Source organism: Papaver somniferum, chromosome 10 (assembly GCF_003573695.1).
Source record: "Papaver somniferum cultivar HN1 chromosome 10, ASM357369v1, whole genome shotgun sequence".
NCBI classification, from domain to species: Eukaryota; Viridiplantae; Streptophyta; class Magnoliopsida; order Ranunculales; family Papaveraceae; genus Papaver; species Papaver somniferum.
Genome location: NC_039367.1, coordinates 7,677,845 through 7,695,795, shown reverse-complemented (window position 1 = coordinate 7,695,795; position 17,951 = coordinate 7,677,845). Strand labels below are relative to the sequence as shown.

The 17,951-nt window shown below is 37.9% G+C and overlaps 4 protein-coding genes across 8 annotated transcripts; 2 read left to right on the top strand and 2 right to left on the bottom strand.

The window, feature by feature from the left end:
• The first annotated feature begins 1,002 nt into the window (after nucleotides 1-1,002).
• Nucleotides 1,003-4,484, top strand: LOC113317902. Its single transcript, XM_026566019.1, has 2 exons — nucleotides 1,003-2,703; nucleotides 2,767-4,484. The coding sequence occupies exons 1-2, from the start codon at nucleotides 1,530-1,532 to the stop codon at nucleotides 2,907-2,909; spliced, it is 1,317 nt and encodes a 438-aa protein (XP_026421804.1). The 5' UTR covers nucleotides 1,003-1,529; the 3' UTR covers nucleotides 2,910-4,484.
• Nucleotides 4,485-6,364: 1,880 nt separating this feature from the next.
• LOC113317877 lies at nucleotides 6,365-8,835 on the bottom strand. The gene is made up of 3 exons (XM_026565998.1): nucleotides 7,660-8,835; nucleotides 7,233-7,586; nucleotides 6,365-6,763 (listed from the first exon to the last, which is right to left on the bottom strand). Exons 1-3 carry the CDS (start codon nucleotides 8,548-8,550, stop codon nucleotides 6,692-6,694), a joined length of 1,317 nt encoding a protein of 438 aa, XP_026421783.1. The 5' UTR covers nucleotides 8,551-8,835; the 3' UTR covers nucleotides 6,365-6,691.
• A 24-nt stretch (nucleotides 8,836-8,859) lies between these two features.
• On the top strand, nucleotides 8,860-14,096 carry LOC113317878 (sirohydrochlorin ferrochelatase, chloroplastic-like). 5 transcript variants are annotated; one of them, XR_003344079.1, is made up of 8 exons: nucleotides 8,860-9,047; nucleotides 9,299-9,417; nucleotides 9,495-9,556; nucleotides 9,664-9,774; nucleotides 9,885-9,977; nucleotides 10,345-10,555; nucleotides 11,716-11,818; nucleotides 14,058-14,096. XR_003344079.1 is itself a non-coding variant. In XM_026565999.1 (6 exons), the coding sequence occupies exons 1-6, from the start codon at nucleotides 8,995-8,997 to the stop codon at nucleotides 10,456-10,458; spliced, it is 651 nt and encodes a 216-aa protein (XP_026421784.1). In that variant the 5' UTR covers nucleotides 8,860-8,994; the 3' UTR covers nucleotides 10,459-10,700. The 5 variants fall into 5 exon arrangements, 1 of the variants encoding a protein (XP_026421784.1); XR_003344076.1 differs by having other exon boundaries at nucleotides 9,200-9,417; XR_003344077.1 differs by lacking the exon at nucleotides 14,058-14,096 and adding an exon at nucleotides 12,418-12,826 and having other exon boundaries at nucleotides 9,200-9,417.
• On the bottom strand, nucleotides 10,818-12,436 carry LOC113317879 (chaperone protein dnaJ C76, chloroplastic-like; the record flags this gene model as incomplete). The annotated part of the gene is made up of 5 exons (XM_026566000.1): nucleotides 10,818-11,143; nucleotides 11,236-11,449; nucleotides 11,669-11,775; nucleotides 11,985-12,171; nucleotides 12,278-12,436. Coding segments are annotated over 5 exons (804 nt in total), but the record flags the coding sequence as incomplete, so codon positions are not given.
• Nucleotides 14,097-17,951: the final 3,855 nt, after the last annotated feature.

The window sequence follows — 17,951 nt, the reverse complement described above, 5'->3', positions numbered from 1 at the left end:
ATGAGAAATCTATAAGATTTTGGATGGACAGATGGACTGCAAATGGAACATTGAAGGATAGGTTTCCAAATATTTTTAAAGCTGTTAGTCAGAAGAATGCAAGTATTGCAGATATGGTGGTTAATGGGAGATTGCAGTACATCTCTAGAAGAAGAATGTATCCTGAGGAACAGTTGGAATGTGACAGATTATGCAATGAACTGGGTCATGTACCTGATTTTGCTGAGGATGAAGATGAAATTTCTTTTGCAGGAGAGTTTTCTGTGCAGGAGAGTTATAATAGGCAGTTGGAGGATAGAACTGTGTGCACATTTGAGAAGTTTCTGTGGAAGAGTAACATACCTTCTAAAGTTAGTTTCATGTTGTCGGCTAACTTTCATAACTCTCTTCTAACCGTAACTGTGTTAAGTCACAGGAGTGTGGATGTTCAAAGTAAGTTATGCTTGTTCTGTCAACAGGAGGAGGAGGTTGCACACCACATTTTCTTCATTGTTCATATGCTGCAGAGATATGGGGTTTGTTTGTTAAGGCTTTCAAGATTTCTTGGTGTTTTCAAGCTAATGTTTTGAAACATTTTGAATCATGGAGGATGAATAATCTTCAAGGGAGAAACAAAAAGATATGGTGGATAGTTAACTATTATTATTTTCTGGCATTTATGGAAGGAAGGAAGTTCTGGAGATTTTGGAGGGAGGCATAAGTTAGCTAATGAATTGATTATGCTCATTCAAAACACTGTGATTTTGTGGTGTTTTGAAACCGAAATTTTTTAGAGGGTTTAGTGTTAATCAAATTTTATTTCATTAGGACACAATGATACACATGTGATGTATGTGTAGAGCTTAATAATGAACTCTCAAAATCATTAGAGTAAGAGAGAGTGACGAGGGCCAAACACTTAATTTTCACACGGTATAAAATATCTCAGGAATGTAAACTCTCTCCGATAAATTTAAGTTGGTCACACTCTTAAAAAAAAAAAAAAAAAAACTGAATAAACACTCTGGAGAATATTCAGGCGATAAAAAACCTGAACAGATTTTCTATTATTATAAACACCCTTCATCAGATTTCCCCCATCGCCTACACATCCCTGAATCTTGAGACTTTGCTGCGTCGATCGATACTCTTTTTCCCCTATTTCGTTACTGCCAGGTGACGGTTAGGGCAGTTACTTCAATGCCGAGAACACGAGCATCGTCATCCCAATCTTCACCTGCAACACTGCCCAGGTCGTGTGCTTCTACATCTTCTCATGATAGTTGTTCTGCAGTCCTGGTGAACCAGTCCACACAATCCACTTCGACCTGCATCGAATCAGGTGATAACGACGACCCATACTGCCATTGCCCATTCAAATGATTTGATGATTGTTAGGATGGAATAGGAGGCAAAGGCTATGTCAAAACTTTGATCCTTAAGCATATACAAGACAGACACTTACCAACTAAAGCATCCATTGCTGTCTGTCAAGACAGAATTCGCACAGAGGTAAGTGTATATACAGCCTGGGAAAAATTGTTACGTCAATGCGTATGTGGCTTTGTTTTCCTTGCTTTCTGTGGTTTTCATGGAAGAGACCTTGTCGAGGACACCCTGGAGGTATTCTGAATGGGCCGTTTAATGGTAGGAGTGCAGATTTTCTAATATTTGGTCTTGACAAACCTACTTCACCCACCCTTTTCATTGATAACCGTTCTGCAGATACAGTGCCTGTTGATGAATTTGCAGGATTATCTATTGAAACGCTCCACCTGCTCTTTCAAAAACAAATCACCACAACCTCCAGTATCCCCACACAGTGTAGATTCAATTTTTCCAGAACCTTAAAATCTGCGCTAGACAAGGTCTTAGCCCATCCAACTGAGTTAGGCCCCTGGCTTCAACTGCTGCTCTTACCCATTTGCACTCTTAGCCTCTATATGCCTAAAAATGCAATAGAAGAATGGTCAGGTGCAAGGAAGAAGATTCAGACATGCACAATTAACCGTGCCTTGGACAAATGGAAGGAACCACAGGGCTGTACCTCCCTAATCCAAAAGATCCTGGAGGTTAATAATGAACTTCAACAGAGCAGGAAAGACTCTAAGAAGAAAAGAAAAACTAATGCCCAGGCCTGCAAGAAGAAGATCAGTCAAGGGCATTATGCAGCGGCCACTAGAATTCTCTCTTCTAATGGTGTCGCACTTGACACAGCCGATACCCTTGCAGAGTTACGGCAGAAACACCCTTACGCTCCTCCTCTTGTCATTCCTTCAACTGCAGTGGAAGCTACACCAATTTCAGTGGACAGTCATGTTGTGTTGAGTGCTATTCGGAGCTTTCCGAAGGGAACGTCTTGGGGCAAGGACGGCCTAAGGGCTCAACACCTCTTGGATGCATTCAGTGGCTCAGCCGCTGCTGTCTCAGATGAATTTTTCATGTCCACGTCAGGTGTCGTGAACTTATGGTTGTCTGGCCAATGCCCCCCTTCCCTTGGAGAATACATCGCCAGTGCCCCACTCACGCCACTCCTAAAACCATATGGAGGCTTAAGGCCAATTGCTATCGGGACTATCTGGCGACAATTGTGCTCTAAATTGGCTACTACTACTGTATGCAAAGATATGGTCAGCTATCTTGGAGACCATCAATTTGGCGTCGGCATCCCCTATGGTGGCGAAATTATCTTACATTCTGCGAACAGGCTGCATGAGCTTAAAGGTACACATGATAATCTAACCATGATGCTTATCGACTTTACTAACGTTTTAATTTGGTCGACAGATCGACTCTCATCCATGAAGTTCGTGCCAGATGCCCAAGCATATCACGCTGGGTTGAATTCTTCTATGCACAACCCGCAAGGTTGTATTACAGTGAGGCCATCTTATCCTCGACTCAAGGTGTACAACAAGGGGATCTGTTAGGCCCTTTGCTTTTCGCCTTAGTTCTTCATCCTCTTGTCCGCAACATTGCCTCGCAGTGTTCTCTCGATTTGCATGCGTGGTATTTAGACGACGATACCATTATCGGTGACAGAATGGAGGTCTCCAAAGCTCTCTCTATTATACAAAGTGAAGGTGGTGCGAGAGGATTGCATTTAAACATTAGGAAGACCGACATCTTCTGGCCCACTACACACCCCAAATCTCATGCAACGGATGTCTTCCCAATCAATATTGGTCGACCTACTAGTGGTGTGAAGTTACTAGGGGGACCAGTTAGCCTGGACTCCCAATACTGAGTCAGTTGGTTATGCAAAGAGCGCAAAAGACAATCAAGCTCATAGACTGTGTTAAAACGCTAAAGGACCCTCAATGTGAGCTTTTGTTGCTGCGCAACTGTACAGGAGTGTCGAAGCTTTACCTCACCCCCCGCACAACTGACCCCCGAGTCCTGCAGCCTGCCACTACGTACTTTGATCATCACTTGGTTCAGTTCTTACAACACCTAGTCACTGGCGATGGTGCGGGATTTGGCATTCTTCGACAACGGCTAACAACTCTGCATATTAAGGACGGAGGCCTTGGAGTGTACACGATGAACGATACCAGTCACTAGTGTTATCTAGCTTCTCAGATTCAAACGCAGCAGCTACAGTGCGCCATCCTACAGTCCACTGATGTCTCTACACCGAGCACGAGCTACCAGTTCGCTCTTAGCACGTTCATGCAAGCCTGAAGCCTCTCTCCTTCGACTTTCGACATTACTGCCACTGCCCCACAGCCTATGAAGAAACTGGCAGTTCAGTATTTCGACGTCGTGAAGAGACAGCTCCCTTCCAGGTTCACTTTATCTACACGTGAAGCAATTCTGTGGCAAATTAATAAGTCAGACCATGCGATGGATTACCTGAAGGCTATCCCCATTCCAGGGTTAAACCAATCTATTGGACCTCGGCAGTTTAGGCCATAACTCAATATCGCTTTGGTATACCTATGTTCCCTGAAGATAGTATATGCCCTCGTTGTAGTCGGAGCATGGATATTTTTGGAGATCACTGAAGTAGGCTTCAAGTTCCGCCACGACTTGGTTCGAGATGTCATATTAGATATATGTTTTAGGGCTGGTGTTGCTGCCAGCAAAGAGGTGCCCCTTGGCTTTTTGTCGGATAATTCCTCTGGCCTAAAGCTTGCGGACATTCTAGTGCACAACTGGGAGAATGGCTTGAGTACATGCTTCGACGTTACTGGCGTATCACCATTTTCTGGTGGATCTGGTTGCAGCTTCACACCTGGACACGCTATCGCTTCGGCAGTCAATCGCAAAATGAACAAATATTTAGACAAGTGTACATCTCACGGGTATTGCTTTAGCGTTCTAGCATTCACTATTCTAGGCGAACTAGGCGATGATATGGTTGTTTTTTTGAAGAGGTTGAAAAACTGCCTGACTAACTATGATGATGTTAATAGCAAGGTCGGTGGTTATCTTTTTCACAGGGTAGGTTTGGCTATCCAGAAAGGAGTTGGAGCACAGTTTGTTGCTCGGCTCCCATCCATTCATATACAAAACGACGATATTTGATTTTCTTTAATAATAGCCCCCGGAGACAATCTTAAAAAATAAAATAAAAATAAATAAATAACCTTTATTGAAGATTTATAAAGGGTGTACCAAATCTACGAGGAGATACCTATCCAGAGATCCAGCGCTCTGAGTTGTTTTGGTTTTAAATGGAGTGGTATTCCTCCGTAAAGATTTGGTATCGCCCGTTATAAATTTTGCAAAAAGATAGGAAGTTTACCAGACCGTGTTAGGGTTAGCAGACCAGAAAATGTCTGGTATCAAACATCAACAGTTGGTTTCTTCTTTCCCAGCTTTTTCTTTTTAAGACAATGTTACTCACTACCTGAATTTACTATGGCTGATTGAGATGACTGTAATTTGGAATATAGGGTTTTGCCAAATTTCTGACCTTTCCTTTGATTTCAGTTGTGGAGGGTAAATACCTCTCTCAGAATCACCATTGCTGATCCTGAACACAGTCTCCAGTCCAATACTACTTGGGCTGGGTTATCACTCCTGCACAGTTGATGTGATAACACTGGGCAAATCCCTCCGCAAGCAAACTCCATTTTGTTTTGCATTTGGTGGCTACCAGTATCTGGTCAACAACTGCAAAGGTTAAAGTACGCCAATTATTCGTGCAGATGAACATGTTACCTTTCATTGTCTGACTGTGTTCTGTAATATGTTTGAGAACTAATGTCTTTGTTCTTGATGAGGAAGTGGTTCTGTCTACTGTTTTCAAAACAGTAACTTGTTTGAGTATTCCCTATCTCTGTTAGAAAACACAGAAGCACTAAGTCTCTCTCAGAATTTCACGGCCTCAGTTTGCTCTTAGTTAATTTCGATAGACCCTTTAAGAACCATCTCTAGAAATCCTAAAGTGCTGATACATCCAGTCCCAAATCGAATTAGCGGAATCACAATACCACATTTAAGTGATTAAGATTCTCCAAATTGGCAAATTGCATTTGCAGAATCAGCATGGAGAATTTCGTCTTGCTTAAGTTGTAGTAATTTTTTCCGTTCCTGTTATTGCTGCTAATCTTTTTGATCAGCTGTCTTTCTATGTCCTTTTTTACCATACATTAGATGTTTTTGTTGATCGAGCAAAAATAAAGGAGGGCTAAGTATCTGTTAATAAACTGACAGGAGAGTGGTATCTAATATGCTTGATTTTCATCGTAGCTAATAGATTTGTGTGGCTAAATATGCTGAGATTCTAATGCCGCAGCTTACAGCAGTGGCTTCCTTACCATGTAAAATACACATAACCTCTGGGTATGAATAGATCACATGAAGTTAAGTAATATCTGCTTTTGATTCTGAATATGGACACTTTGTACAGAAACGAACCATTTAAGTTGAGCATCCATATCTGAATTTTCTAGGGAAGGCCTCCATCTGGACATATAATGCTTCATCTGCTGAAAACCTTGGGTTTCAGTATCAGACTTTTTTTTACCCCAAACCATTCATAGAAATGATAGGCCATTTCTATGAAGTGTACTGTGCACTGACGATTGAGCAGAACCGTCTGTTCAGTAAAATTGTTGGGCATAACATAAGTTTTTAGTTTGAATTTCTTGTATGGTTCTCGTTCTTTGTAAAATATTCGACTGCTCCCATTTAGAATGTATTTTTATGTATGTCCTTGAGTACAGATTGCATTAAAGTTACGATGTCTCCCTTGGCTAAGAGACGACGACACGTAACAATACAGCTCAGGCACAGAGATCAGTAGAGCGTATGCCGTCCAGTAATCTTATGAAGCTTAACTAAAATCTACACCTGGAGACATAGTTCTTTTATGCCCCTCTGTTTACACGATGCACTAAAATTAACAGTTTTTTACCTCAGCTAGGAGAGGGTATGTAGACAACTTACTGTTAGATTAACTGAACTTTGGCCATGTAATATCTTAAGTAGTGCCAAATGGACACCCAGATAAATACTGAAGCTTGTGACATAAAAATTGTAGGATCAACAGATGCTTTGCTGGAGGAGCGTGTAATCATTAGGCTAACTTACATATTCTCTATGATGACAGCGAAAGACTTAACCGTAAGGTTAATTATTCATTTAAGTGCACTGATACTTTTAATGGTATGCACATATTCATATGTTGGAAGGCAAGTTAAGTGACCTTGTATTTTTCTTCTGAAAGGAGATCGAGAACGAGTGTTGGTGCGTTGTTGGATCACTCGTTGTAATAACTTCTCTGCTTGTAATAGTTGTAGCTGTCCGTACTTTCGCTGAAGAAGTCATCGCCCTGCATCATTTGTGTGTTAGCTTGACATCAAAGAGATAAGGTGATAACTAAGGATTCTTTCTGAGCAGAGGGTTACTTATCTTTCTTATGAAAGATGTTACTGTTTACGAAGATTAGACCAAAACATTTATCTATTAGCAGTACATTTCTTTGTATTTGGTCCTCCGAGACAAAATGAGCAGGGCTCTCATTGCTATTTCTTTGTATCTATATCTGCAACTGATTCAACATTTTTGTATGATTTTCCATAATAGCAGATTTTATGCATCTTTTTCTTTTATTTTGTTCAAGAATTGTCACTCCTTCTTTATCTGGAGTATTTCTACCTAGAGTTCCACTGGTTATATTGTACATCTAATTCTTTGATTAGCATATTTTGGTAACCATGAATTTAGAATTACTAGATCAAATACTTTTTTGAAACTAAAACATACCGATGTATTTTTGAAAATTTTGATTCAGTACTCACATATCTATAAGCAGGAAACTCTTCCTCCTGGTGTATTTCGCCATGCCCCAGCTTTTGAAACGTGGGTCGCTCATTATACTCATTATGCAACAGATGAGAGTGTTCCGGGTAATGCCTCTCATAACCATTATTCATTACAAGATTTGACTCACCACTCACATATCCTAATGCATGATACTCTTCCTTGTGGTAAACTTCGCATTGCTCATTGTACTCGACATGTAACAGATGAGATTGTTCCGGGTAATGCCTCTCATAACTCGATACCAGATTTGACTCATTACTCACACATCCCAATGTAGGAAACTCTTGGGCATCATGAGCTTCATCAAAACCCGTGCTTTGGAACTCGACCTGCGCAAAACGTGGTTTTCCATGTTAATGCCCCTCATAACCATGACTTACTACAAGAATTAACGCTACTCACGTTGTCAAAAAAAGGATACTCTTCAACATGGTCTGATTGACCATAGCAAAGTCTTTGGAGTGATGATTTCTCATTATAGTCTACTTTTACAGAGGGTGGTTGTATTTCGTAACGCCCATCATTCCCATAGGTGATTGGCACGATTGCTAGGTTGGACTGGCGACCCAATGGAAGACAGTCATCCTCCTGGTAAGTTCCATAGTAACCCAGTTTTGGAGTCGATGATTTCTCGTTGTACTTGAGCTGCTTTATTGAAGTTGGTTCTTGTATGCTATGTTTCTGATAGCGGTAGCTGGAGTTGTAGCCATAACTAACATCTACTTGAATACTTTCACCGTATGGGTATAGAGTAGTTCCAAACAAGTATTCTGCAGTTACTTCCCACTGATTTCTATGGTCTTTCTCTTGTTCATCACCATTGTTTTGATCATAAGTTTTCTTGTTCATTTTGTACAAACAAGGCCAATAACCGAATATACTTGGACAGGGCCCTAAATCATCTTGATTGCAACTATCTTCATTCTTTCCATACCCGTAATCGGTCCAAGACTGATGAGAATAATCATCAGATCCATGTCCATTACCGTACCCATTTGTGGAAATATTATCATCTACCAATTTACCATTTTGATTTATATTCTCCTTTTCCTTGTTTTGTGGCTTAGGTGTTGTCAGATGAAGCTTGGATGATGATGTTACATAAGGTGAAGGTATGGAGCCGTATGAGAATCCATTTAGAGATGGATGAGGGTTATTAAACGAAGGAGGATAACAAGTTGAATGAGAAGGTGGAAGAGGTTTTCCATATGTGAGTGTGAGATCATAACCACAGCTATAAGGATTTGGATTGTAGGCCTTGAATTCAGGAACCCCAAAATCAGAATTTGCCATCTCTTCTTACTCCCATCACAATACTTTCATCATTTTCTGTAAAGTGTTATCTACTTTTCTTTTAGTAATACTGATAGAATTTGGTTTTAGCAAACTGTGTTTGCTACTGGTCTCATCTTTATTATTAGTGGATGTGGATCACACTCTTCTTATCTGGGTTGCTACTGCAGATTACATTCCCTGTTAACATAGTACTCAAATTATTTTCTTAGATTCATTTTCCCGACAGCTTTTAGTTGGTGTTTGGTAAACAATCGTTGGTTCAGTAATTCATTGTCTACGAAATTGAATTTTGGTTTGGCATGGAGAGATAATCGTACGTGGTTTGGTAAAGCTTCGCTTTCAAAAGCAATCTGACGGTCGACAGCCGAGTGGTTTATCCTTTTCCTTGATTACACCGAATACAAATCCTGCGGCCCTTCACAAAGAAAAAAAGAAAAACCAATGACTTCTTCTACTTGTTGTTCGTCTATCATCCCTTCTCAACTTCACAACAGGTATCTCTCTCTCTCTTTTCCCCGCTTATTGTTTGAAATTACCCATGGATGATTATAAAAACTGTTATATTTGGACAAAGGGTTTCCCCAATTTTTTTAAATTTCGTCAAAATTACACTCATCTAATCATTATCTTGTTTTGCATGATTAAGAGTTTCAATTAGAAGAATTACCACAAACATTATTTGGGTTTCCCCTAAATCACTTAAAGTACAGAAAACCAAAGAATATCACTTAAAATCATGTTTTAGTGCTACTACTGCTGCTGCAAATCGAGAATTAAGAGGAGATAAGTACGGTGTGGGCGATAAGGATGGTGTCATCATTGTTGATCATGGCTCTAGGCGCAAAGAATCTAATCTTTTGCTAAGTAAGTCCTTCTTTGTAAGTAAAGGTTTTGTGCTTCTACACGTTATAATTGAGGGTTTTGGTTCTTTCATCTCGCAGATGATTTTGTAGCCATGTTTAGAGATAAAACTGGTTACCCAATTGTGGAGCCTGCTCACATGGTATGGTTTCTTATTTGGTTTATACAAATTTTTTGGTATTCTCTTTGTTTCATTTAGTTGAAGTTCAAGACCACTAATTTTGCTCACATGGTACATGCACTTTCCAGGAGTTGGCAGAACCGTCGATTAAAGATGCATTCGGTTCATGTGTGCGACAAGGGGCAAACCGAGTAATTGTCAGTCCATACTTTCTTTCCCCTGGAAGGCATTGGAAGCAGGTAATCTCGTAAGCTGAGAATGATGTCATGGTTGTTATTCTTACCCAACCTCTGATTATGGAAAAATAATATTTGGAGAAAGCTCACGACCAACTTAAATGTTATATTAGGATATCCCAAGCTTAACTGCTGAAGCTGCAAAGGAGCATCCGGGTGTCACATACTTGATAACTGCACCTCTTGGCTTGCATGAGCAAATTGTGGTATGCTGTTTCTTTGTTATTTATTTTTTCCTGGTATTAGCTTCTTACGCATTTAAGGCCTCTAAAAGCTGATATTCTAGAATCACTAGTCATCCTAGTAGTTCATTTTAAGTTATTTCATTTTACTCATTGGAAAAATAAGAAGAAAACAAAGTGAAATATTTGTGTTAATAGGGTCGCCGCATACTTCAGTCTCAGAAGGATATATTGTTTAATGGTGATAGGCCCTTACCGGTCTGATTCCATGTGTTTCACAGATTCATGGGCAAGTAAAAAGTATTTGTTAACAGGAATAAATTAAAAGAAGTTCATTTGAATGTTTTTCCCGAATATTATCATGTGAACTAGGTCGTTTGGAATTTTTCAGGAAGTAGTGAATGACAGAATCAAGCACTGCATAAGCCATGTAGCTGGAGATGCAGAGGAATGTGCAGTTTGTGTTGGAACAGGCAAATGTCGTCTGTATCATGTTGAATCATAATGATCCTTTGCTACTGGTTTTAGATCCATCTTCATGTGGAGACCTGTGATTCACATACATGCAACTGAAGTGGAAAAAGAGTATACAGTATTTGCGGGTAATGAAAATTTAACTGTTTGATATGTTGTTATCAAATTCGTACTGTACTTGAGAGCAGCAAATAATACGTAATCACATCTTTGCATTAACAAGTGGATAGGGTGTCACCCGTTTCCCTTTGAAATATTTATATTCTCGTAACATACATTTTGATTGCTTTAGCATGGTTACTTATATACTTGGTGGGCTTATTTTTGTGAAGCATTACACAATAGACAAGGTTTGCGCACACCATATAAGAATGAGATATCGGTAATCTGATTATACGGTCCTGCACCAGAGATTCAGAGAGTTGCATTTAGTTAGTAGGGCATCGGTTATATTTGCACACAATGGTAACCATACTAGAATATTTGATATTACCAAATACCGAGTCTCTCAAACCCTTGTTTACTGTTTAGTCCTAGTTTCTTCTACCTTTTTGCACACAAACTTTAGGAGTTAACTGCTTATTCTCTGCTTTCCATTTTGAATCCAAACTTTACTTTCACCCAATTCCAGAATCCTAAGAACGCCTCCCTCTGTACCATCATACTTGCTGTGGCTCGGGCGTAAGCTTGGGCTTGAGTCTCTTCGTGAACTGCTCCTTGTGATTCATTGATTGAAACCAATAAGTAGTTAGAAGCTTAAAAGACGTCTAAATTAGGTTGGCCTAAATCAGAATGAGCTAATACTTACCACTTTTTTGCTTGTTATAAATTTCCGATTCCCTCTGTTTCAGTAGCTTCTGAAAGAATTTCGCTTCCTTGAAAACGTTTGAGGGTCTTTGCCACCCTCCTCCAAACACACCATAGGCCTCTACTGGTTGAGAACGATTGAGGAATTCAAGCACTGCCAGATCTTCTCTTTCCACCCAGTGGATGCAGTTCACTGGGCAGCAATCAACTGATACCTGTGCCGTACCACAGTTTTCATTTAACCTCTTCCGGTGATCATTAGTTAATCTAACATCACCAAGGAGTTTTATGGAAATATCAAATTCATGGAGGACATGTTGTATGTGTTAAAATAACTTAGCGTAGGTTGGTCTTAAGCTTTTTAAGTCCCTTAGATGGTGGCACCGTTTTGCTAGTTACTATTAATCTTACATCAGAAGGTATCAATATCTTACCTGGATTTTCTCATCGTCATCTCCAAATTGAACTTTGACTCTTGCAGATCCAAGAGCCTCGTCCATCGTGAAAGTGTTTCTTGCGTTGTGTACACATTCTCTGCAACCTACAAAATCGAAAGCATAATCAGTTTTGGGTTCAATTATCAGGTGAAATTTTCCCTAAGAAGAATATCTTATATCCCGTAAGTCCTTGATTATCCAGTTGATTGATGTCGGGTGTCTGTCTCTGAAGTTACAAGAGACAGAGTGATTATTTCATTTGGCTAACTTATGTTGATAATGATTTATTAGTTAGGGTAGATGAGAGAATGACCTATGCATAAATTCTCATCCACAAAAAGAGCTTGGGGTCTCATAGGCCCTTTCCATGCACTATAACCTAATTCAGAAAACCCATCTCTTGATTTTCCGCTAAGAGAAGTATCATCATATTCTCTTCTCATATCCTTTCTCATCAAAACGTGGTAAGCTTCATTTAGCTTCAGAGTATACTCATGACCCTGAAAACATAACACAAAACTGGGAAAAATTAGTAAGCTGAGAAATTAAGTATCAGAAACCACTCCTAGGCCTTAACCAAGCTTGTAGCGTGTTATAGCATCCGACCTTTTGGCCTGCAATATCTGGGTGATATTTCTTCTGCAACTTTCTGTAAGCATCTTTGATTTCCTTTGGTTTTGAGTTAACAGAAACTCTAAGTAACTCATAATACTCATCTGTGTTCCTGCTGCAACACTTGATTGCAGAAGGTTTCTGCCTCCATCTTCATGACAGATAGTTGCAAGCAAAAAAGAAAAAAAAAAACTTTCTACTGAGAACCATTTGGAAATGAGCGAGAAAAGCTTGTCAATCAGAACTTTGCAATCATCAGATAGAATTACCTGGAAATAGTTTGGTTTGGATGGCTATGGCGGGTCAATTTTTATTCAACTCTGAACTAACCATTTTTATTTAGTAAAGATAGTTGCAGAAACCAATAGATAATATTGTTCACCAAGTTTGGAAATATCTTTGGCGGAAATAATGACCGGAAAGATTGGTTTGAATCAAAGAGTATCTTGATTTTGATATTTTTGTCTTGGTTATTTGATATTTTCTCTTCTTCAATGAGAAAGAAAAATCAATTGAAGGCATAGAGAATTAGAGATATTTTTTGGAACAACTGTATGAACAAGTCAAGTCCAGATTAGTCATCTTCGTCGAGAAGATATCCGAACCTCAACGTCTTGCAGAGGTACAGCTCATTAAGGTGGTTCGTGATTGCTTGCCTTAAAATGTTGTCAAATCTCACTAGCAAATTTCCGCCCTTCAACTGATAAACAATAATCTATTATCTATTACTATATATAAAGCCAACACACCTTAGCCACTGTAGATGAACAGTAGCTGAAGCTGCAAATTGTAAACTTCCTATTTTGTCCCTGACTTTATTTTCTCATTCAACTCTTATGTAAATAAATGGGGATATAAAAGTAATTTAATGGAACTGAATTTTCAAATTCTATTCCTAAAAACATAATCAATAACCGTCAAAAAAAAAAAAAACTTACATCTAATGACATTATAGTTAACAAAATCATCGTCGTCAAAAATCAGATGCTTAAAAAGATAAATCAAAATGAGAATAAAAAGAACAATTTCTTCGATGAAAGATTAAAGTGGATATGAACTTACAGTTATCTATCTGGTCGAATTCTATTGATTACATAAAGTGAAAAATACTAGAACCCCCTACTATATGGGTTCAATATATAGAAGCCCCACAAAATGGATCATACATTGTCAACTCCATACTTTCAGAAAATGATATTACTAGGCTCAAAATATCAAATTTTCTTCAGATCTGGCCCATAATTAATTATTATGAATTTTAATAATGACAACACTACCCGTTAGTATATATACAAGAGGAATATATCAGAAGATATTTCATTTCTTTATTCTCTTTCTCTCTCTTCTCCATCTCTTTCTCTCTCGGCTCCAGCGTTTCAGATCTGTGAAGAAGAAGATGAATCGATCTAGTAGTTTTTGCAGCTGATCATTAGTTAATCTTCAAATATGAATCAATCATTCAATCGATTTTGTTTGAATCTAGGTTTTAGTTGGTTTTTAAGATGCATCAGGTTAGGTTTTCGTTGGATCGACTGTTCTTTTTGAAGATTTTGAATCGAATCTAAGTTTCAGTTGATTCGAAGCAGCGGAAATCATTTTCGATTAGGTTTTTTATTAGGTTCATCATTATTACTTTTCTTAGTTCGATTAGGTTTTTGATTTTTATTTTGATTGATTGTGTTCAGATATGAGAAGAAGAAGAACCTGATTTTTTTTTTAATCAATCGAAGATCTTCAATGTCGTTTTAACCCTAATTACTTACTTTTTATGCAGATTAAACAATGGAATTAAGAAGATCTTCAACAGCAGCAGAAATGAAATCGTCGTATGAGAAAAGATCTGAAAATCATTAAGATTTCTCTCATTTTTTTCAACAGGTTTTAAATATAGGTTTTGTTGGTTTTGTTGTTGTTGAAGCACTTAACTACATTTTCAAGCAAGATTTGAATCGATTCAAGCACTTAAGTAATGGCTAATAGGTAGAATTCTATGAATAAATTCTACTTTACCGTAGAATGAGTGGAGAATTTTAGTTTTGTGTTGTCAATATTAGCTAATGGAGTCAACTGATGACTTGTTGGTGTTTTTATTTTGCGGATTTTGGATCTTGTCTTACACATGTTGAGTTTGATTAATGAATCTGTGTTGGTGGTGGAGGTGCAGGTTTTGGAGGAGGATGAAGAGGCGGTGGCGGTAAAGATGGTGGTGTTGGAGCAGGTTTATAGGAGGATTTGAAGTCAGTGGTAGTGTTTTTCATAATGAGAATTGAACGAAAGAGTTGACTGCAAGAAATATTATGTTGTTTTCAGAATATTGGCACTCTGTTAAATAGCACTATCCGAGCCAAAGTTATTACCTCTGGAGCAGAATTACCGAATAAAAGGGTGCAAAGGTGCAGGCAGGTTTGATACAACTATATGTCTATCGCTCTACTTGAACATCATATGCAGACGTCAAAAATTAGTTATCAGTTGGTTTAAAGAATACCTAACTTATCATGGTTGTTACTAGATTGTAGTTGATTTAATTGTGAATACTACATAAAACGGATTTGTTCAAAATGTTGTGCAACTGCGAAGTGGATTCCTTCAGATTTTACGAGTATGCTAGGTATATGGATGTGTAGTTAATAGTCACACATGTCAATTGGGCGTGTAATTGCTACTTACACATGCAAATTGAATGTGTAACTTCTAGTTACACATGCCAATTGGATGTGTGATAGTGCAGTGAAGCTGAAATGATGGGTAAATCGGTTTACTAGTTTACATATATGCCTGAATTTTCAAGAAGTTAACTGGTTCTAATTATGCACAGATGCTAATTAGCTGTTAATTTAAGATGATTTTATTTAGATTGATGTGTGTATTTTTAGGTAGGAATAATAAGTTGTATGAATTTGCTAATTACAGGTTATGGAGGTGTTGATTTCAGAGTATGAAAGTTCACGGAGAGTTGTAGGAGTGTGCAAGTGGTACAGATGCAGCTTTGGCGTTGGTTTGTAATGAACTGGTTCTGTTATTGCTATGATATAGCTATGGGATGAATGGGAATAGCTCAGGTATGCACTGGTTGAAGAATCAGAATGGTTTGAGTTAATGATGCTCAGATAGATGTATGTTAGGAGTTAACATTACAGGTACTGGTGCAGCTGCAGTTAAGACAGTGGTAATGGAATGGAGGAAATGAAGCTGGCTGGTGCTGAGATTTGTAATCATCACCTGAATAATAATATTCTTTTTTTCACCGGCTGGGATACATAATATGTAGTGGGAGGTTCGCTCAATATAAAATTAGCTATAGAGAAGTTGCTTAGAGGAAAGATAGAGATGAAGTATTGTACTGATTGTATGTGTCGCTGCAAGTTACACATGCATATTAGATGTATAACGGCGAGTTACACATGCTAATATGCATGTGTAGCTAATGTTTACATATGACATATGCATGTGTAACTACTGATTACACATGCATTGTGTATTCCTGGGTAAGAAAAGAAACTAATGACCGAGTCAGTTCCATGGACGGAGTTAAACTCGTTACATGTAGACTTCAGTACCTTTCTATCCCTAAAGTAATCAATTACCTGAACTATCTGGAAGAGAATACTTCAGTTGAATTACTAACTTGATATAGTTGCTTGATAATTTGAGTTTGGTTTGACTTTTTTTCTTCTCTTTGTAGGTTGTTGGTGTTGTTGGATTCATGGATAGTCGACTAGATATTCCAGAAACACTTGATCTGTGACTTACATCCACATAGAGGACTGCTAGCGAAGGTAAATGTATTTTATGTCACAGTTGCTTTCTTCACAACTCAATTAAGTGCGCCAACTGAGACCCAGCTTCTGTTATGTTCAATACACACAGTGAAATAACTCTAAACCGTAGTGGTATGTGGAATAATATAGTACTGGTCAAAAAACTATGTTGGTGGATTGTATGTATAACCATAGTGGTATATGGAATGATATTGATGCAGAACATACAGTGGTTTCAACAGATGAAATTCTTGATTTTAGCAGGTTATTTACTAGGAACACTAATCAACTACTAGATCTCATATTATCTGCATAATTTCTCACAAATTAAAGTTTTTGGTTGTTGTCTGCATATCTCTAAATACTAACTTATCATATGATATGTTTGTTTAAACTCCCTGCCATAGTATTTCATAGGTTTCCTGCCTAACTTTAGTAATATGATAGTTTCATACTGGTCAATTTGGCTATGCTTTTGTTTCACATGCTAAATGTACATGTATCTTCTAGTTACACATGTTAAATTTTGGTGTGTAACTAATGATTACACATACATTTTGTATGTGTAACTGCTAGTTACACATGCTAATTGGATGTGTAATTGCTAGTTACACGTTCATAAATTAGATTCATGTTACATAAAAAAACTGACAATGTTGTGCGCTTGCAATTGTGCAACTATTTTGGTTGATTTAACAGTATTGTTGAGGCAACTAGAGTATGAAAAGAAGATTTTGCATCTGCAAGTCACTTGGTCAGATTACCATCTAATTATGAGCAAACAAATTTAACCATGACAAGTTTATGATACAGGTGCGAATTCATGCTAGGTTTGGTCTCTTTTTATTGTTTTTAATTTTATCACACCAATCTGCGGATATTTATGCGGATATTTATAATGCTAGAATATGTTTGAATGCTCTCTGTAGATTTTACAGCGAAAGCATGCTTGTTGAAATAAATATATATGAGTTCAAGTTCACTATGCTCATACGATTGAGTTATGTCAACTGGAGAAGGTATTTGCAGTCTTTGGTTGCACAAACCATGAAGAGATTCCATGGGCAGAGACTGGAGCTGGGTACATTGTTGAGCCAAAAAGGAAAAAGCTTCTGCTCATTTGAAGGTTTGATATTATCTCATACTCTTTCATTTCAAACCAAAGTTCTTTTTCAATTTTGAAGTTGAAAAAGGCATGGATGTGTAACTGCGGCATACACATCTATATGTATATGTAACTGCACATTACACATGCATATTGCATGTATAACTTCTGCATACACATCTATATGGATGTGTAACTGATGATTACGCATGACGGATGCATGTGTAACTCCCAGTTACACATGCTAAGATAGGTTATCATGTGTATTTTCTGTGATCTTTGTTCTATAATTTTTCCTTACAATTGTTCTATAATATTATTTTTTTTTGGCTTTTTGTTCATCCAACCTAATCCATGGATGTTTATTTCGTTGCAGATATGCAACCATTTTGGAGGGAGGAAGACAAGAAGGAAAGGCAGAGATTTAAACTTCATAAAAGCACAAATCAGACGCATGTGTAACTCTCACTTACACTAGATAGATGCATATGTAACTCTCAATTACACTAGACAGATGCGTGTGTAACTTCTAGTTACACATGCTAAGAAATTATTGTAAATGAATATTAAAGTGATACATGTATTTTTTGTATGCGTTCTTTTTGATGTCTATTTATTTGATGGCACAAGGATGTGTAACTTCTGGATACACATGCCATATGCATGTGTAACTTCTGTTTACACATTCACACTGTATTTTAAATAATCTTGGGCCTAAATTTAATAATTTTGGGCCTAAATTTAATAATTTTGGACCTAAATTTAAATTTTATTTAATTATGGGCTTGATAATATATAAAAG